Below are 22,131 nucleotides of genomic sequence, written 5' to 3'. Positions count from 1 at the left end.
AGCTTCCGCTAATTCGAGTACATTGCTAAATGTATTTTATATTAAATCTCATAACAAGCAAATTCAGACAGCGCTAAGTCAAATGTACGCTAACCTGAAAATTGAATTTCCGCCAAATATCGTACACGCCAAATGTTATACATTTGCAGTATATAGGGTAGTTCGAATTCATTTTAATTCTGTTGAATATTAACAATATTTAAAACTGACATATCATTTTGAAGAATTTCTTTCTTAGATAGTAATTAGATTTCCAGGAAAAAAGAATGTTAAATGCATCATACATTTGTTTTTTAAATGTTGAACCAACTAATGCCACCTCTAATGCCAAGCACACCTCTACCAAGACTGAGTGATTTCTATTGCTCATTATACACATGGAAATAGTTTGTCTGGGTATTTTATCCAAGAGGAGAGAAAAATATTTTCAAACGAGATGAATTTGAATGCATAGCAAGCAAAACCCCAAGCTGTTTTTATCTATATCCTAGAATTTTTCAAGTAGAGTGTTGACTTCTCTTAAACGAAAACAGTCGTCCGTGAGATGTACAGGAATATAGATAATTGCATAAAAAAGATTGTTTTGATTCAAGTTTTCATATATCTATTATCATGGAATGACGTCTTTCTTTTTTTTTCCTTTTTAAACAGGTCGGTAGATCGAAGTCGAATGGGAAAACATTCCTCCCCCAATTTTTTTGGAAAACAGTCTTGCTAAAGTTTAAATATTATAATCCATCTATTATTTGTTTGTTTCTTATACATTTATTTGCAGTTTCGTAAATCTCTGGAAAATTCTTGCATCTAGATTAAGTTTTACTGAAAAGTCCACCTCGAATCTCGACAGTTGAGTGGGGTGGGAAACTATCACAAATCACGGACCTAGCTGTCAAAAGCAATATAATCGTTATTCCAAAAGCATAATAACGCCTTTAAGAAGGTGTTATACCACCTTTCAAAGGTGTAATTTCGCCACATAAAAACATTTATTTGGTTGTATTTTACGTTTTGGCTAGATTTTCTATTAAGTTCTTTTGACCTCTGATAAGAGAGATAACTTTGGGTGATTCATGATTTTTTTGTTATGTGAGATTGAACTCGCCATGTATGTATTTCTACAATTACTTCCTATCCCGTTAAATCTTTCGTTAATATACGTATAAGTACAGAATATTATCTGGAACACGGAAGTTTTTTCTCTTTTTTTTCACGAATAACCTAACTTCGTAGTTGTGGGGTTTTTTTTGTTTATCAACAATTATAAGTAGTTATATTTCTAGTCGTATCATAAACAATACAAGATGTATTAAAATGACTCTATATGTCACAATATAAATCATTTTCATGGATGATACTAGGTAAGTAACTTATTTCATTTTCTCTAGTCTTTTTGTAAACTATCTAATGCGAGAAAATATTTTATGTAGAAAGAGCAATAAGTCTGAAGGAAATCAATTTCTATGAACTAGTACGCGATGAGGGGAAATGAAATGTATTGTAGTGATACATTGATACATACATTACAGTTATCTCCGTATCCTTCATTGCATTACACAAAGATAATATTTCAACAGATTGCATTTTCCATGTCACAAGAAAATTCGATCAGTTTTTCCTTAAATTGTTATTGATTATTACAAGGATATCTGAAACTCTTCTAGCTGACTTAATGTAAAGTACATTTACGCAAGAAAAAACAAAGATTTTTTTTTCCTACTCATGCTTTTTGTGGAAAATGTAAATAAGACATCCATTTATGTTTGGAGCATGGGTACAGTTGCATAACTATTTTATTGTCCATTTTAAATTTCCATTAAAATATCTGCAGTTCACTTTTTAAACTTAGGTAAAAATTCTTAAAAACCAATTACAACGGCATAATTAAAACCTGTTATAAAGCATCTATGCATGTGGAAATTGGCATGGATTCTTTTATTCATCTATGTATTTATTTTTCTTGTATTGTTATTTGTTTGTTTACGTTTGATTTGCTACCTCTACAAACATAACTGAACGCGAATTAAAAAATGTCAAGACTGTGTCCTTTTCCCTTTCGGTGAATATCATTTCAATCAATTTTCCTTTTTACTTTAATATAAATATATGCTAAAATGAGATTCAAAACTGGTGCCTTTCCTTCTTATGTTTAGTTTTCTTTTATTTAATACATGTTAAACGTTTATAGCATTAAAAATCTAAATTACGTTACAAGTCCAAGGAGACTTACCTTTGCTACAATAATTATTATTTTACATTTTTTATATAGAACAAGGAAGACTGATAATCAATAAAATGCCCAGAATGTTAGAAATAGTGTTTTTCTCCTTCATTTGCGTAGGTAAGTTAAATACAGCTATTATCCTTCTGATTAACATTTTTGACTCAGTAAACACTTTGACAGGCTTATGAATTTGTGAATGAAATAAAATATCTTGATCAAACTGAGGATAATGATAATGATATATGTAATATATTTATGGTGTAAATAATGGGTTTGCTAGTTTGCGTTACTTTATGACAGCTAATGTACAAATATTTCTAAAACATCAAGAGTCCAAGCTAGTATGTGTAAATTAGACATACTGACTGACGTTTTTCATACTACTTATTAGTCCATTATTTATACACTGAATTTTACCGTAATTCCCCGATCATGACAAGGAGAACACGGCGGGTGTGGCCGGTCAGCAGGGGATACTCACTCCTCCATGGTACCTGATCCAACCTCTGATGTTTAGGAGGTCCGTGTTTGCTTTGCTTCTGTTTTGTATTGTTTTATGGACTTTGATATTGAATACTGTTCGTTATCTCTATATCTTTCTAAACAAGAACTATTTTATGCAAAAAATTGTTTATTCTCATAGGAAATGATAAATATTGTGCATTTAAAATAAACCATAGACTCGTAAAGGTTAAGAAAACATATATCGTGTCAATTTTGCACAGATGTGTTTTGTTAAAGATATGTATGCCGTGTTAAACAGTATTTTTGCACAGCTGAAACCGAGCAAAAATTTCTGAAGTATGATAAGCTATCAAAAATGAAGCATTCTTGCAAATTCGACGAAATTTTATTCGGTATTAACAAAGTAATGGTCGGGAAAGGAACACGATATTCTCATGCATATTTATAAAGGACTGACATGTATCCTGGATCTGCGCATGTGCGCGGGAAAAACATCGCGAGAATCATCAGGTCGAGGAAAATATTTTTTGTGACGTCTGTTCAGTGAGGAACACAAATAGACCAATCAGCTCAATGAGTTGCATTTAATGCATTTATGGGTTACTACATGAAATACTAAATGTGTTTTTCGAAAAGGCTAGTTTTTTAAATCGCTCTCGGAAAGACTTGATGCTTTATGTACATTATTATCTACTAATTCCATGCTCATATTTGCATACAAATGATTAAAAATGATGAAAATCAAAGTTTTCCCCACTATATTGTACAGGTCCGTTTGTTTAGAGATTCCCCGTGCTATACTGCCAGTGGACATTTTCAGTTGGGTGAATATTTACAAATTAGCGACTACGGATCTTCATTATGGAGCGCATTATGCGAAAAAATATTTTATGTCAAATACAATGTATATTAAGTAATTTAAACTGCTATTTTTACACAGGTACCCTGAATGGGATATCGTCAATTATCCCTTAGGTATTTTTAATATGAACTACATAACATATGTAGATGAAACTTACATACCATACATCTTGCCTTCTTAGAAATATGGTTGGGCTAATAAAATAAAATTGGTCTAGGAATTCCAGGCCCCTAAAAACTATTCCAGTTTGAGGGCACAACCAAGCATTTCGATGAACCCCATTAAGAAATATTAATTCAGGTAGATAGCAACGTTTTTTAAAGTGGGTGGGGGATAGAACAGTTAGAATAAAAACCGACTAGCTCGAAGAAACCTGGCAAGTAAAATAGGTTCCAATATCTTTCACTTCTAAATTTTATTCATTCACTACAACATTACCCTATTTAACTTTACTGCCAAACTCCAAATTTCACTTTCGAATTAGCCCGAGCCAATGCTGAAAAGCTACTTGCAAGATTTTTTATATTATTTTATATTATTTTCAAGGGGTCAGAAATACTGTGGTTCGTATGTAGAGAATATATTTATATTATTTAGTAGTATTCTTGTTTTGGTATTCGGTATTTTGTGCAGATTTATACATGATATTCTGTGGAATACTTCTTTTTGTTTTGAACCGTCAAGAAATGCAGAATCGAATGTATCTAATAACCATTTTGATTCATCAAATTATATCATTTGTTTGTATTAGTTTACTCAGTATTCATTTTGGCACAACATGGTTTCCACACGTCTTTATCCATAGTGGCTGACAGCTGTAGAAGTTCACCAAACCGATTGAAAAGACAATTGCACGTGATTATTCCTCGATACAAAAAGCAACCAACTCTGACGTGCGCTCACGTATTGACAATCCCTAACTCACGTGTTTGTAGTAAAAACGTAGTAGACCATCATGCTTTTCGGTTCATTCATGAGATGGGACCATTGTTTGCGAGACCACGTGATCATGAATATTTCAATAAGAGGCGGTTTTTTATCCGACACGGAGAGAAAATAATTATTACCAAATAATTTTTCATAACTTTTGAAAGTGATGGAGTGGAATTGTCTTATTTGCAGAAAGTATATAACTTATATAACTTGATGAGACTCCACATATATTTATTTCTTTTCAAATAAAACATTGATACGGCATATATATCTTTAATAATTGTCTGCTATCAAATGAACCAATAATCCTGTGAGCATCTTTCATATTTTTATCAAAATTGTTAGTAGGGTTGTTAAATCTTTTGGCCTCACACTTGTAGACATGTGACATTGAGGAAAGACTGTAGCCGTTCAATGGCAAATATCTTATGTATTGTTATGCTTTATTTAAATAAGGCTGATTACATTGTGTTTGTTTTTGTTTTTCTTCAGTTATTATATTTAATTCTTTTTACAGGATGCTCAGGAAATTTTGTATACACAGAGCCCGGAGAAGACATTTGCTTCACATTTTCGTTAGTAGAAACACAAGGTGTACAATACATCTCCAGAAATGGCTTGATAATATGTTTTTATCTTTCTAACTCTGTTTACCGAAATACAGGCGGATGGATTAATAGAACATTTAATTGTAATACAACGTCAGAACGGATTTCTATTTGTATTAACGATACACAAGAAGAAGATGCCGGGCACTTCTCCTACAGAATAGGCATTACTGACTACAGAGAAAACTTTACACTAGCTATTGCTGGTAAGAAGTAGTGTCTATTGTGTAACGTAGAATGAGCTATACAAGAAAAATTTTATTACTTAAAGAAATTTTATTATCCATCCAATATGCTTACTTGTCTAATGAATTCTTTTGCCAGGTTTGTCATAGAAAGAATCTAGATACAAAATTTGACAAGCCTTTACTTCTAAATATCCTTAGTTTCATTATTTTCACTCTTATCACTTAAATGACCATTCTATTAAAATGTTTTAAACTGCCGATTTCAATGCATTATAATGTAAACGAATAAATACATAAGAAAATGTTCCCTTTATTACTATGCACCGAAATTTTCGTCACCGTTTTTTTCCGCCCTTTTCGCCTTTGTCACGTGCACAAATTAAAAACGAAGGGAATTCAAAAATCATCGTAATTTCATAAACAGAACTGTGGTTAGGCAAATTTAAAACGGGATAAATTTGTTAGCAACTGTATACAGGCAAAGTGACTCGCATGAACTTCATATGAAATTGCATTAATATACTGCGATTTCTTCGCATTAGAAGGATACGAAAACGACCAATTATGATATTCGCATGAAAATTACTATGAAATTTTTACATGAAATTCGCATAAATATCATTTCAAAAAAAAAAAATCAGGTTTCATACATGTAAGAATATCATGCGAAGACAAGTATATTTTGTATCCAAAGAAATTGAAAATTAATATGAAGCTATTATTTTTGAGTTCTTTAAAGCTCTTCCATTAATTGTACCCTTACTTTGAAAAGGAATCTATTTTTTTGACAGTTCCTGTACAGTGTAAATAATTAAATTTTGACAATTCCAGTAGATTTAATATTTCCTCTTTTTCTTATTTAGTCTGTTAATCCAGACACAAATATTGAATAATTAAACAAAAAAATTACTTTGAATTTTTTAGAAGCAAAACTTGTTTCTTCACTCCCTGACTAAATGATATACAATTATAGCCTTTTGATGAGGTCAATCCCTCGATATATAGACCTTAGAGAAAGTCTTCACTTCATTTTCGGTCGATATGCTTTTTCTAAGGTCTATATATCGAGGGATTGCACCGAATCAAAAGGCTACAATTGTTTTATTATTTCTTATCAGTTAATAAGAAATGTCTTAAAATCCTTTTTTCTAATACTCAGTACCTTCTCATACAAGGCATTGTTATGTCATTGCATTATGACGTAACCGTAATGAAAACCAGCTGCAGTATCTGTTTTTAGAAACATCCAGTCTATAAAGACTATTGTGACGTCAGCACTATTGTTGCTTCACAGAAGAACGTTTCCAAATTAAGAAACAGCAGGTTTATAAAATTTTTTGAATAGAAACATCGAGTTTGTAACATTTTTTAAACTTGATCATGTGATCCAGTGTGAGCCAATCAGATAAATGGAACAATACCGAAAAATAATAAAGACACTTATGACATTTACGTCAACCTCTACGTTGAAAACTGAAACCATTGATCTTTGTCTATCTTCTTTATTTAGGTTCTTATCACATAACATTTCTTTATCTTGAGGATTCTGTTGACGGGGGTGTTGTAAGAAGAAGGATATGGAGATTACGAACAGTATTCAATCTCAAAGTCCATAAAAAAATTCAAAATATTAGCAGAGCAAATAAGGACCCCCGAAACATCAGAGGTTGGATCAGGTGCCATGGAGGAGTGAGCATCCCCTGCCGACCGGTCACACCCGCCGTGTGCTCCTTGTCATGATCAGAAATTAACGTAAAAAAAATACGTCGTCAATTCAGTGTATAAATAATGGACTAACAATTGGTATGAAAAACATCAGTCAGCATACGACTCAGTGATAAATTGTATTTGCTGACAAGGTCATTGTATCGACCATAGAACTTACGAAATGATGACTTTAAACGAGACTGTTGATATTCTTATTTCATCAACTTGCTTGTCAATAATTTACCTCGTTTTAGAAATTGTTCGTACGTAGAGCATGTTCTTGCGTATCGAATCAACTGAGATATATAGACTCCGTATGCATGTGATGAAGGTATATTGCTGCATAAGTAGGGGAAGTTGACGATAGAAAAGTTAAAGTCATCACGTTTATCATATAGCTTGGTTGTTAGATTACCATTAGTGTCTTTTTCAAGTAAAATATCCAAGTATGAAACAGAAGTATCGGACACTGTGGTATCTTTTATCTCAAGCTTACCAGGATATATCGTATCGACGTAGGAAGGGGAATTACCATTTTTAATTGACAATACGACGTCGATATATCTAAATGTCGAGTTGAAGGCCACAGCAAGTGTTTTCCCCGTTTCACGCATTAGATTTTGCATAAATTCTGCTTCTAATGAATATAAAAACTAGTGCTAATTGTAACGGGGACCGTTACAGATGTTCCCCAAACGTCCCCCAACTCCCTTTTGGTGCCATATTCGCAGTAAGCTTCATTAAATAAGACAAATTCTATGCATTTGAGACTTTAACATCGTTTACCCAATAGTGTACCAAGTTCATTCAAATTTTAGCATTGCACGCGTGTGCATTTGAATTCATGTGCGTAACGACCATATCATCTTGTCTACACAATCTATGTATTTTAATATGCTAAATTTTAAAGTATTTAATCCGAAAGTATTAAAGAATACGCTCATTCAAGTGTATTTTTATTTTACTCATTTCACGTGCAGGCACGTGCAAACATGAGCATGGTGACCATACATTCTTGTAGAAGTCCATTACACCTATCTATGATCTAAATCCCACCCCGTTTGGTTAAAAACCAAGGGAGTAATAGCTGTTTAACGTTTCAGCCAATCAGATTGCAGCGTACATACACGCACATGTATGTACTAGTATGTGCATGATGACCATACCTTCTTGTAGAAATCCATTATATCTATCTATGTTCCAAATCCCATCCTGTTTGGTTGATAACCAAGGGAGTTATAGCTATTTAAAGTTTAAGCCAATCAGATTGCAGCGCACGTGCATGCACGTGTTTTTATGATAATTGCTATATATCTTGTTGTAGGATATCCTACTGCATTGCTATGTTCAAAATGTCAAAGGATTTCGTCAAAAAACAAGAAAGATATTGAGACTTTAGTTTCAGCCAATCAGAGCGAAGCACACATGCATGCGCGTGAGATCTTGCTATTTTGACCATGTCGTATTGTCTATGCTACTAATATATTCTTATATTATGAGTTTCAAAGCATTACGCCTATATCAATTAAATCGGTCATTTCACGTGTTGCGCGTGCACGCTCTTGCAAGCACGTGCGCTCAAAATGACCTTCGTTCCGCAAATTTACATAACATGTCTACTGACCCTAAAGAGGTTTTACCTAAGTCGGATGTGTAGTTTACAAGATCATTCTTGTACAAAAAAGTACCCAGGAAGAAGAATAATAATAATAAGAAGAAACAGAGTAAAAACAATATGTTCCCCAACTTCGTTTGGGGAACATAATAAGTCTGCTAATAACGGAGCGCAATTTGTACCCAATTTCAATCGATTGTTGGAATACCTGGTCTCCAAAAACCACATAGATATTGTCAATCAGAAACTCAAGCATCTTCTTGGTGTCAACTTCAGAGTACTTATGTGTGCAATCAGAATCTGTTTTGAAAAATAATTTTGCAAATGACCAATGACGAGGTAAGTAAATTTACGAGTTCCATTTTTATTGAAGAAACAGCTGTCAATGATATCAAAAAGCTTGGATTTTAATTTGTCGTGGGGAATTGTTGTGTATAAAGTTGAAAATTAATAAGTTTTTAAGCTGTTGATTTTTGTCTTGTGATTTCAAATTGTCCAAAGTTTTTTTGAATTTTTTAGTATCCACGTCTTATTCACACCACTTCTTGAATATATAGTTGCACAGTACTCTTGAAGTTTTTTCTTCATTGCTGTCGATATCTTAGTGAGGAGTAACGAAAATGGCTTGGTTGAACATTTACTGGAATCTGCAATGTATCTTTGTTTTTAAGGATTCTTATGAAGTTTCGGAATCCAATATAAATAATGTAAACCCTGAAAATACTAATCTTAAGCAATCTTTAAGGTTATTGAAATGCAAAATCGGCAGTATATATTTTTTAAATTGACTATGACTGCCCTAAATGGACCTTCAGTAGTACTAATATTTCTTGGTCATAATCAGCTGTATACAAAGTTTGTTCTCTAGATACTGATTCAATAAAAAATTTGTATTCTCCGGAGAAACTTCTATCAACTTTGTGACCTTCACCTTATCTTATGAAATCTGTTCTAGAAATATCTTACCTAATGACGATCACAATCAACCATGAGGACAGTATATTGATCTCTGGCACTTACTTTTTTCAATATACAATTAAATAAGTATGTTATGACCAAGAATTTTAACTTTTATCCCTGTGACCTTGGCACTATTTACATGACCAAAATACAGGGTTGTTTCACTGCCTCTAGTAATAATTAAACAGCCTTTATATTTAGAACATGCATTAATGAAAATAATGGTTATTTATATTTTAAAAGCATATCTATAGTTCAAATTGCATTATGCTACAGTTGGAATATATACCTTCCAGTCAAAAACTAATTTTGACTATTTAGATAATTCCATCATAGAAATATGATTGAAAAAAATTATATGAACATTTGTACGGTTTAGGCCTTGAACATATCTAAATGACTTTTGAGCTCTGTCAAAGCAAATCTCTAAATAAAAGCGAGCTTAATTTCTATCAATTATAAACCTAAGACTATTTTCTTTGTTACTAAGTCATTTTCAAAAAGTAATTTAATAAACTTAATAATCATAAAAAAGGCAAAAATAACATGGGGCAAATATAACCCTGTATTGTATAGAAAATAATTTGTTTGTCGAAATTCAATGTGCACCGCACTTAAGCAACTTCTCTTTCGTAACTTGACTGATTTTGGTTATCGGTCTATAAATCGACATCCAGTCTCTACTATATGAATCTTTTTCTGACAATTTAAAAGGATCCTGGTTGTATTTTGCTTTTCTGCACGCTGTTCGAACATTTTTAAACCCCTACATAGTTTGGGCATTTCATATATTTATACCCCGCTTGAAGTACAGGAGGGTATATTGTAATCGGGATGTCCGTCCGTCTGTTACACTTTGGTGTCTCTCATCCGCAACTCCTCCTATATACAACAGAATAAAATTTGATGAGACTTCATAGAATCTTTATTACAATATGTCATTCTGATACATATTTTGGGTTTCCCATAGCGAAAATGGACACTGACATTATATTTATATGGGAGTCGGGGTACCATTCAATAAGATCATTGCTCACATTACCTCTAGTTTATTCAGAGTGAATTTACGTGATTATGGGATGACAATGTTAATATAAAAAATAGTGTTTCTTGGTTTTCTGGAGTTAGCCCACGAATCATTGATAATCCTTCCTTCCTTTGTGTGTTTTGTTTTGTTTGTTTGGTTTTTTTTTGCTGTTTAACGTCCCTCTTGAGAATTTTTTACTCGTACGGAGACGCCACAACTTGACGATGGAGGACTACAGATTTTGGTCTATACTCGACACTCATGGCAATTGAGCACTGGGGGATTTAATCGTTCCAGCTACTGCGACACTGGACGTAGGTTTATACGGTCTCATCCAAAGGACCGATCTCCAAGTCCCACAGTGGAATTCGAACCCGCGTTGTAAGGATCAACTCCTTATTTCGCGACTCCATACAAGACGTTTTTACCAACTGCGCCACAAAGGCGACGATAATATCTCGTAAATAAACTTCATTTAGTAAAAAAAAACTTATATAACATGGTCCTTGGTGTAGTTTGAGAATTTTTCGTCTTTTCTTTGCAATTTGAAATTTGTTTAACTAGAAACTTTCACTCACACACATGCATAGCCCCGTGGGGATCCGGGTTAGAATAGGTCCTCGGTACCCTCTTGCTTGTCGTAAAAGGCGACTAAATGGGGCGGTCCTTCGGATGAGACTGTTAAAACCGAGGCCCCGTGTCACAGCAGGTGTGGCACAATAAAGATCCTTCCCTGCTCAAAGGCCGTACGTGCCGAGCATAGGCCTAAATTTGCAGCCCTTCACTGGCAATGGTGACGTCTCCATATCAGTGAAATATTCTGGAGAGGGACGTTAAACAATATACAATCAATGAATCATCACACATATGCATATGTCATTCAGAGGTCAGATGAGACTATTTTCTACTTCAATCATGTCGGTAACTTCTAGCACGATTGAGAAACATTACCTCTTGTAGTCTACCAAGTGTATAGTTCATCATATAATGTAAACTTTATTTTTGAAGTCAAGCACGTGTTTGTCTTTGTATTTAATCCATTTCGTTTCCTATATTAGAAGTTACGTTCTGCAAAACACTACAGACTTTCTGTTGGTATAGCATTTTACACATCAGTTTACAGAGAGGCACTTTTTAACATAATACAAATTAACAAAAATTCAGTATGAAGTTTATAAAAAAAAAGTTGTTAGCCAAAATATTAGTATATAGACGATAATTTTGTTTATATACAATGAAAATCTAAATAAAAAAACCACTTAATAAAATAAAAAAAGTATATAGACGATAATTGTACCTCAAATTGTCTTATAAATGAAAGGCTTAACTTCCAAGGGTTCTATTTCAGTCCCCCCTAATGTCTTATTACTTCGTGATGTATCCCCTGTAGAAAGTACAGATATAAATGTGAGATGTGTGTATATTGCTGGGAAACCTCCAGAAGCGAAAGTTTTCTGGTCCAGAATAAGTGATCTCAGTTTCAGACAGGAAGGAGGTACACTGAAACTTACAGACATCAAGAGGAATATGTCAGATACCTATACTTGTACTGCAGAAAACACTTACTACTCTGGAAAGAAAGGACGTGACAGCCAGTCAATGAAAGTGAACGTTTTATGTAAGATTTCTATTATGTAATGCTTTAATTCTTTTTTTTTAATTTGTTGAAAATCATGATTTACACTTTTAGATCCGCCTTATGTTTTACACAAAGATGTATTTAATGTAATTGAAATCTACATTGCGTAATACTCTTAAATATGCCTCATCTCATGTCTTACTTTATGGTCCGCTTTTTATTAAACTTTCAGACCCACCTTATGTTTTACTCATGGAAAACTTAACACTAGTTCAAGAGGGCTCTAAAATGAAAATAACTTGTAACTTTACTCCTGGAAACCCTATCGATACAGAGGTTTTCTGGACAAGGTCACTTGACAGCTTCCGGGAGAACGGAACGACACTAACATTAACAGATGTACAGCGTAACAGTGCTGACAACTATACATGTACTGCAGAGAATACCTACCCATCCGGAGCAAAAGGACGTCACAGTCAGACAGTCAGCATTCAAGTATTATGTAAATATCCCAATCTTACTGATAACAGATATATAAACATAGATAAAAATAAGGGGTAATTTAACTTATAATCTTTAACAAGTTATAGCTAAGCCTAAATTTTGGTCATTTAAGAATTTTAAGACATTTTTAGATCCACCAGTCAATGAACCAATTAAAGACGTTTTTCCTGTAGAAGGCACGGATCTAACGGTGGAGTGTAAGTTTATACATGGGAATCCTATTCAGACCGCGGTATACTGGACCAGATCACAGTCGGGTATTTTTAGACAGAATGGGACAACACTTAGCTTACCTAGTATACAGAGAAATGCTTCAGACACATACACATGTACAGTAGAAAACAACTACCCCCCGGGATACAGAGGGAATCATAGCCAATCCTTCAGAATAAAGGTTCAATGTAGGTAAATTGCAACATCAGAGCTAATGCTTCAGAATAAAGGTACAATGTAGGTAAAGAAGAAGGCATAGTTTTAGCTTTATTACGCCTAAACAATGTAATAACATCAAAAAGTTTTGAAACTGGCTTAAATATTAGTTAGATGAATGACTCTGATAATCAGTAAAGAATATGGCATGAAAGTTTACCATTCTGCAAATATGACGTCATTAATGTGAAGCATTTCTCTATTTTCAACAGAAAAAGCCTCAAAATGGCACATTTCAAGGGTGATTTTCCTTTAGAAAACAGTGTCCACAGCCGTCGCCCACGTTATTTTTTTTTATTTTGTGCAGAATTCAATAACAAATAACATATCTCAACATCTTTGTGGGCGATGCCTGTGGACAATGTTATCTGAAAGAAAATTCCATTGAAAATTGGTGTCTTCTGCAACTTTTTAAGAAAATACGCGAAAATGCACATGTTTATGACGTCATAATGAGCATTTAAAAACACATGTTAGAAAAATGACTTTTATGATTTTTCTGCATTGAATTTCAATTATTTAGAAAGAATGGGTTTTCAACTTTTACACCAGTTTTATTTTTTAGAAAATGACAAGGCAAAATTAGTATAAAACCATACCTTCTTAGTTCTTCCAACATCAGAGTTCAAGCTTCAGAATAAAGGTACAATGTAAGTAAATTTCAACATCAGAGCCAATGCTTCAGAATAAAGGTACAATGTTAGTAAATTTCAACAACATAACCAATCCTTCAGCATATAAGTACAATGTAAGTAAATTTCAACATCAGAGTTAATGCTCCAGAATAAAGGTACAGTGTATGTAAATTTCAACATTAACAAATCCCTAATAATATAGGTACAATGAAAGTAAATTTCAGCATCATAGCCAATCCTTCAGAATAAAGGTACAATAAAGATATATTTTTACATCATAACCAATTCCTCAGAATATAGGTACAATTTACTAGTTAAATATCAGCATCATAGCCAATCCTTCAGAATATATGTGCAATGAAGATATCTTTTTACATCATAACCAATCCTTTAGAAGGTACAAAGTAGATAAATTTTAACATCTTAGCTAATCCTTTAGAATGAATTTTACCGTTCACGGTAGCTCAGTCGGTAGAGCGCTCGCTTCGTGATCGGGAGATCGTGAGTTCGTATCTCGTCCGCGACTGACCTAGTCGTTAAAATAGGTATCAACTGTTCCTTCGCCATGCGCTCGGCACTTTGAAGTGAAAGTTGCGGGTCCTTCGGATGAGACCTTAAAAACCGAGGCCCCGTATCAGCGACAGGTGTTGGCACGATAAAGATTCCTCACTGCTCAATGGCCCTGAGTGCCGAGTAAAGGTCAAAATTTGAAGCCCTTCACCCGCATACGGTGACGTCTCCATATGAGTAAAAAATTCTCGAAAGGGACGTTAAACAATATACAATCAATCAATCAATCAGAATGAATTTAAGGTACAATGCAGGTAAATTTTGAAAATATCTATTTTATTTTTCTTATCTCAATTCTCTATATCTTTTAAATTCTTTTTCAAGTTTGTTAAGCTAGATTCATAGCTAGATGAAAAACAATGATCGGAAAACAACGGGAATATCCATTGTCAATTCAGTGTATAAATAACTATGTTCTAACATAGTTTTACTTACATAAATATACTAACAATTAGCATGAAAAATGTCAGTGAGCATTTGACTCAATGATACATTGTATTTGCTGACGAGGTCATTATATCGACCATAGAACTTACGAAATGATGACTTTGAACAAGACTGCTATTATTATTTATTCATTGTTTTGTTTTTTGGTAATTTACTTCATTTAGAAATTGTTCATACGTAGAGCATACTCTTGCTTATCGAATCAAATGAGATATATAAAGTCCGTATGCTGGTGATGAAGGTATATTGATGCATTAGTAGGGGAAGTTGACGATTATGAAATTAAAGTCATCACGTTTATTATAGAGTTTGGACGTTAATTTACCAGTAATGTCCTTTTCATGTAAAATATCTTAATATGAAATAATTGTGTCAGACTCTGTGGCATCTTTTATCTCAAGCTCACCGGGATATATCGTATCGACATAAGAATTGAAGTTACCATTGTTATTTGACAATAGGTCGTCGATACATTTAAATGTCAAGTTCAAACCACAGCAAGTGTTTTCTTCTTTTCACACATAAGAATTTACACACATTCTTCTGCATATGATTGCAAGAAAAGGTCTGCTATTAACGTGGCGCAATTGGTACCTATGAGAATTCCAATAGATTGTTGGAAGACGGTCTCCAAAAACCACACAGATATTGTCAATCAGAAACTTAAGCATCTTTTTGCTCTTAACTTCAGAATACTTTGTGTACAATCACAATGTTTTTAAACAAAATAATTTTGCAAGTATCCAATGACAAAATAAGTAAATTTACAAGTTTCATTTTTATTTAAAAAAAAAACAACTGTCAATGATATAAAAAAAAGCCTGGACTTTAATTCATCGTGTGGAGTGGTTGTTTATAAAAGTGAAAGTCGAACGTTTTTAATCTGTTGATTTAAGTAAAACATTGTGATTTCAAATTGTCCAAATGTTCGTTGGAATTTTTATGTATCAACATCTTATTCACACAACTTTTTGTAGATATTTTCACACAGTACTTTTGAAGTTTCTCCTTCACTACTGATAATATATTAGTAAAAAGTAAAGAAAGATGTTTGGTAGAAGATTAACTGGAACCTGCAAGTATCATTCTTTAAGAAAAAACAACAGTCAATGATATAAAAAAAAGCCTGGATTTTAATTCATCGTGTGGAATGGATGTTTATAAAAGTGAAAGTCGAACGTTTTAAATTTGTTGATTTAAGTAAAACATTGTGATTTCAAATTGTCCAAAAGTTCGTTGGAATTTTTATGTTTCAACATCTTATTCACACAACTCTTTGAAGATATTGTCGCACAGTACTCTTGAAGTTTCTCCTTCACTACTGTTAATACCTTAGTAAGAAGTAAAGAAAGACGCAAGACACAGCGGGTTCGAGTTAATGTTCTAACATTAACTGGAACCCGCTGTGTCTTGTTTGTAAGGATTTTATGAGTTTAACACACTTCCTTCATCAATATTTATGAAAAGGCTAAATTCTTAATTGCAGTTCTTATTTAATTGTTATGCAGTTACAACGACTTATTTAGTAAAAGTATGTGGAAAGATTTTTTTTTTCAGTACACACCGTATTTATCAAATCATTTAATCATCTTGTTTCATATTTAAAAATGTCACCGTTTAAATAGCGTGAAAATTTTTATTTTTGCATAGGCGTCGGAACCGGGGGGGGGGGGGGCTAGGGGGGGGGGGGGCTTCTTTTTTGCTTCTCAGGTATTTTTAAAGGCACCAAAAGTTACAAATTTTTTTTTTTAAACTTAGCCCCCCCCCCCCATTCAATTTCCTTCCGACTCCAATGCTTTGTATGAGAAGAAGTTATCAAGTTTCTAAAACTGTCGACATCAACTTCGTGAATTACTCGGATAACAAAAAAAAATCAAGCTCGAAGACCCAATCATACAATACAATGTTTTGAGCAGGGCAAACATTAACTTGTAAAAACACAGATTGGATCAGGTGCATGTGAGAAGTAAGCATCTAAATAAATACAAGAAGAAAATTTTCGAGGAAAGATGGTTCCACTTAAATTCGGAAAAATAAATGTCTTGCAAATAAAAAAAAATCACCTTAAGTAGTGGGACAGTTGTTGACGTTTTTTCTCACTTTTTAGATGTTCCTGATTTACATATTAGTCCAGGAAAAATTTTAACAGCCATGGCGGGACAAACAGTTGTCATGAGATGTTATGTAGATGACCCTGAATTGACACTATCATATACCTGGAGAAAAGACGGAAACTCGTCAGTAATCAGTGTGAATTCATTTATTGTTTTTGAACAAATAGTTACATCAGATGAAGGGAATTATACATGTACAGTCTCAAACAGAGCAGGAAATAATTCAGTTTTAGCCAGTGTATCCGTACAATGTGAGTGAATAATTAAAAAAAAAAATAATGTGAGAACTTTTAAGCGAAAGCAAGCAAAAATATGTTTACTATAAATGCGCAGATGTCATTTTTTAAAAAATAAATTATACATATTTCATCTATCTTTATCTCTGCACATACAGTTACACCACTAGAGCCGACACAAGTGATGGTTGTCTGTGGAGACATTTATGCTGACATCATGTGGACCTTTACTTCTGTGTCATCTAACAATCAGAGCTCCCTGGTACAATTCTCACCTAAATCTTCATTCGTAAACACTACACAGGGATTTCAGGATACAACCAAGGCAGGATTGTTTGCTTCCAGAGTTGGGAATTTAGAACCAAGTACCACGTATGAGTTCAGAATTCTGACAATCAACAAGCACGGGACAACATACTCCAGAATTTTTTTCTGCATGACAAGTGAGAGATACTTCGACAGCCTGTATTGACATTTTCGCCACTCTTTGAGTAATTAAGACATTTACTTTATTAGATTTTGTTGTCTAACCTTTATAGGATCTGCTTCTTCAACGAAATCTGAAGCGACAATTCTCGGAGGCACCCTGGGAGCATTTCTTGCCATAGCCATTGTTACTGTGTTGGTCCTCATCGCTATTTTGATGAAAAGAAAGTTCAGTGGTAAAAGTATTTTTTGGTATAGCCTTGCTGATGAATGCGTTCGTTACATTTGTAAAAGATGACATGCTACTCTTTACATTAAAAGAGTTAAACTAGTATAATTATTTTTAGGTGATCAAAAGGAAGAAACATCCCGGTAGGTATGATAGATTTAAAATATTTAAAAAGGCTATTAAAACAAATACATCAGGTCTATGCAATCACTATGCTCTAAACAAAGTAAGACAAATATTGTTGCTTAATTTTAAAAATATTTTTGAGCCAATTATTTAGTTTTGTAATTCATTTAGATTTTGAGATGATGTCAATTTCGGAAAATAATTTTTATAATGCGAAATTAGTTGATTAATGAATATTCTGTTTAATATGTCGCTGCACGTTTCTATGAAGGGAGAGCTGTTGTTGTTTGATAAAAGAATGACGATCTAAAAAAAACACAGAGCACGTTTTATTTTCATGTAAAAGTTTCAGAACAGACTCTTCATCATCAGAATATCAACGCTAATAAAAAAAAAACAATTATTGTCCATCAGATTTCCAATTTCTTGTGTCAAGAGCTGGTCTCCTAGACTGTTAAGATGTTGTAACTATTTCCATTTTTAATTTTTTTTTCTGTGATAACTATATGAGGAGTTGATTTCTTGATAATTCTACCGTTATGTAAATTAGGCAGGTCGTTAGGGCGGGAGCTAGGGAGGCCTAATATGCATGCAAACTCATGCGCATTTGTCTTTTTGTCCTACGCTAAGGAAGTCTAATATGCATGTACATCTCTTGCGTCGGCCTTTGTGTTTGACGCCAGTGGGCGAGGACTGTTGAAATTGGCATGAGAGTCCTCGTGTAATTTAACTCTATGTCTACATTTTTTAAACTAAAATCTACAATTTTATTTCCCAATGAAATGGAAATATAAGTAATCACTGTCTAGTTAGTATTTTATGCCACGGACATCAACGATAGTGGGGCACATGGGATCATTTATGCATAACGGACTTATCCCATGTTTGAACTTTCCCACTATCGTTGATGCCCTGGCATACTATACTAACTACACAGTGATTCCTTAAGCATCATCAACAAACCTTAAATATCAACTTCATAATAATTGCGTGTCGAAGGATTTTTTAAATTAAAAAACTGTTTTTGACAACCCATCAAATGCAATGAAAATTTTCTTATGAACTGTAAATTTCAATTCATGGTAAAAATAGCAAAAGTGAAACAAATGGAGATAACGAACAGTATTCAAAATCAAAACTCCATAAACAATACAAAATAGGAGCAGAGCAAACACGGACCTCCAAAATATAAGAGTTGGGATCAGGTGCCATGGAGAAGTGAGGATCCCCTACCGACCCATCACAACCACCGTGTGCTCCTTGAAATGATTGGGAAATTACGGAAAAATCCGTTGTCAATTCAGTGTATAGATGTAGGTAGAACATTTCAAAACAATGATAGTTATCAACATCGTTTTGAATCATAAATTATTTAATACAAACACATACAGGTAATTGTTTTCATGTACCATTTATAATTTAAGTCAAGGACGCGACTATGAGATGCAAACTGTACAGAAACTGGAAGAGCATAGCTATCAAGGATTTGATACGATTTGTACAGGTAAATACAACATAACATTTTAATTTAATGTAGCTTTGTTTGTTCGATCCCATAGTAATGATACACTATTTATTCTAAATTTTAGGAAGTACAGAAGTGAGTAATAGGTACGTGTACAGGTATTTTATAACAAGAAAAAAAAATAATGATACTGTTGCTCACATTTGAAAAGAAATTATTTTAGATGATGCATATGAAAGCATACTTTCAGTGCCGAATATTGTGAAGTCGTGCAAGCATCTTCGCAAGAAGAACTCGGAGTAACTAGCAGAGCTGCAGAGAAGGAAGGTTAAAAATATACATCATAAAAGCAATAAAAGAATAGAAAAATGATAATCATTAAATATACACTGTATTCATTTCATTTGTACAAATAAGTGACAAGATGGTTTAAAATACAACCATTTTTTTTTCAGGAAATACAGACACGTATGAAAACTTCTGACGTCGTGTTCGACTTCAGTTAAGAAACTAACAATCTACATTTGACTTTTTAAAATCTTTAACTTTATTTTCCATTGATTCGAAAATGTCCAATGTTATTACTTAAATGAATTCCAAATTTAATTGTCTCTTTCAGTGTCACTTTACAGTAGAGGATAAAGTTTACTTCAAATCATTGTATTTCATATTTAAATCCTTTGTGGAGACAATCGTAAATTTACTAATGTAAACTTAATTGACGGACAGTTCCGTCTACCTGTTACATAAGGCTCAACAGGGAATGCTTACTCCTCCTATGAATTTCGTTCTTTATGTTCTCTTCACATATTTGTATTGTTTGTAGATTTTTATAGATTGATCACTGTTCGTTTACTTTACTTTTTGCATGCTCTTATTATAAAAATGTATTTAAAAGGTTAAGCACATACATGTATAAATCGTAATAAACATTTTATTGTAAGAAATGAAACAACATTGTGTTATTGTGTGTCTATCTTTGCTTATTTTTATATGTTTTTTTTTTTTTATTCCAAACGTGACCAAACAGAACATATAGCTATGATGCATCCTGTAAACATAAGTCTATTTGCATCACGGACATACAGAAGGAAGATACTGGACAGGTTTCTTTCAGGATTGCTGTTACTAATTACATGGAAAACGTTGCTTCTATATAAGATATTTTAATGATTTTCTTAGCAACAACGCTTGGGTTTTAATTGGTTGTTGCTGTTTTCACGATTCGCATTTTTCAGGGAATTTTCAAATAAAGCATTTTTCACCTTTAACTCGTCGTACATTTTAAATAATATATTTATCACTATGTTTATTAGCACACCTGAATTGAAAGCTCACGTGAACCTTTCCGATAAAATTTTGTCCGTTGTATTAACCAAATTTGCCAAAATTATCCTTCGGTGAGAGGTTTTCATGTTTGTTTAAATGAAGGAGCATACTACCCTCTTTTTAGGGGAGATAATTATGAATAAGTTTTTAAAAAGTTGTATCCTTTAAAATCTTCTCAAAAACCTTTGGACATATATGAATCTTATTTGAAGCCAACTTTCCATAGTACATAGCACTATATATTCGCTATATAACCGTCTAACTTTTTCAATCCAGGGATGGGGATATTACACTAGTAATACTGTAAATTCCTAAATATACGCCTGGAATTAATTATCGCGTAATTGTGGTTTTTATTGTATTTATCTACTTCACCCGCTATTTTATATAATTGAATTTTGCTCAAAAGTGTCAGTAAATACGCATTTTTTAAGCAACAGTAGTGAACATTTTTGTTGAATTCTTTTCATGTTTATTTAATAGGTCACCCGAGTTTCTCAGGTGACTTATCACAGCCCAGTCTGCTCTATACATATCAGGACCGGGCTGTTCTACACATATAAGTTTAAGTGTTGGTATTTTGGGATTGAGGTGGGAGAAGTTATTCAGAATTAACGGTTTTCTAAACATAAAAACGATTGTTAATCAGAATATTCTTCCCTTTTATGAATTAAAAGAAACAAAATATATTTACTTCCATAAAGCGAATATGTAAAATATGTATGTTTTTCATATTTTTAAAATATATTTAAAGTTACTTATCATTTTCAATCGAAAAAACGACATGTCCCTTTTTTAGAAAATCGTACTTTACTTATCGCATAAAAAAACGTAACTTTACGTTCATGTTTTATATCCTTCAAGTGAAATATATTTTTGAAACAGATGATGCATGTGTCTGATTTTAATTTAAATTTAATGCAGCCAACAGTTACTTGAGGAATTGATAAAGTTTAAAAGGGTATCGTTTTTGTTCGATTTTCATCCAACTACAAGTTTTCAAAATATTCTCGACTACCATATCCATCATTTAGATGCATTCCTTTTTCACAAGTATCGAAACGGTTTGATGACCAAGACTTATTTCCATTGTTTAATTTATTTATTTCCCGGGCAACAATTGATGGTTACATCAATGTTTTCTTATTACAATCTGTTCTATCCGTTATCATACATATTTTTGCAATCATTCGATTATACTATATAAACTTTTGAACATTTCATTCTTCTTCTCTGGAATTGCTGAACCAATTTCAACCAAAGTCTAACATCTATTGGTAAAAGGGAAACAAAAATTGTGAAATTTATGACCCCTGCACCCCATCCCTCTTGGCTTGAGGGGTGGGGCTATTAGCCTCTAACGACCATAATTAATGAAATCTTTAAAAATCTTCTTTATTTCTGGACAGCATGCAGTCAAACTGTTGCATTGGCATGATTGTAATAAGCATAGAGT

At 33.1% G+C, this 22,131-nt stretch overlaps 1 protein-coding gene across 4 annotated transcripts; it reads left to right on the top strand.

Annotated features, from left to right (window-relative positions):
• Positions 1-1,217: 1,217 nt before the first annotated feature.
• Positions 1,218-20,119, top strand: LOC134231610 (cell adhesion molecule Dscam2-like). 4 transcript variants are annotated; one of them, XM_062713595.1, is made up of 14 exons: positions 1,218-1,358; positions 2,267-2,338; positions 4,999-5,295; positions 11,977-12,204; positions 12,398-12,667; positions 12,801-13,070; positions 16,858-17,115; positions 17,259-17,543; positions 17,640-17,762; positions 17,874-17,898; positions 19,306-19,385; positions 19,471-19,492; positions 19,597-19,673; positions 19,802-20,119. In XM_062713595.1, the coding sequence occupies exons 1-14, from the start codon at positions 1,322-1,324 to the stop codon at positions 19,828-19,830; spliced, it is 2,073 nt and encodes a 690-aa protein (XP_062569579.1). In that variant the 5' UTR covers positions 1,218-1,321; the 3' UTR covers positions 19,831-20,119. The 4 variants fall into 4 exon arrangements, 3 of the variants coding, with proteins under 3 accessions (XP_062569579.1, XP_062569578.1, XP_062569580.1); XM_062713594.1 differs by having other exon boundaries at positions 11,935-12,204; XM_062713596.1 differs by lacking the exon at positions 2,267-2,338 and having other exon boundaries at positions 11,935-12,204.
• Positions 20,120-22,131: the final 2,012 nt, after the last annotated feature.

Source organism: Saccostrea cucullata, unplaced genomic scaffold (assembly GCF_032062105.1).
Source record: "Saccostrea cucullata isolate Sc308-1 unplaced genomic scaffold, CSIRO_AGI_Scuc_v1 ctg4464, whole genome shotgun sequence".
NCBI classification, from domain to species: Eukaryota; Metazoa; Mollusca; class Bivalvia; order Ostreida; family Ostreidae; genus Saccostrea; species Saccostrea cuccullata.
The sequence above is the reverse complement of the archived record's forward strand: the minus strand, read 5'-3'. Positions and strand labels throughout refer to the sequence as shown.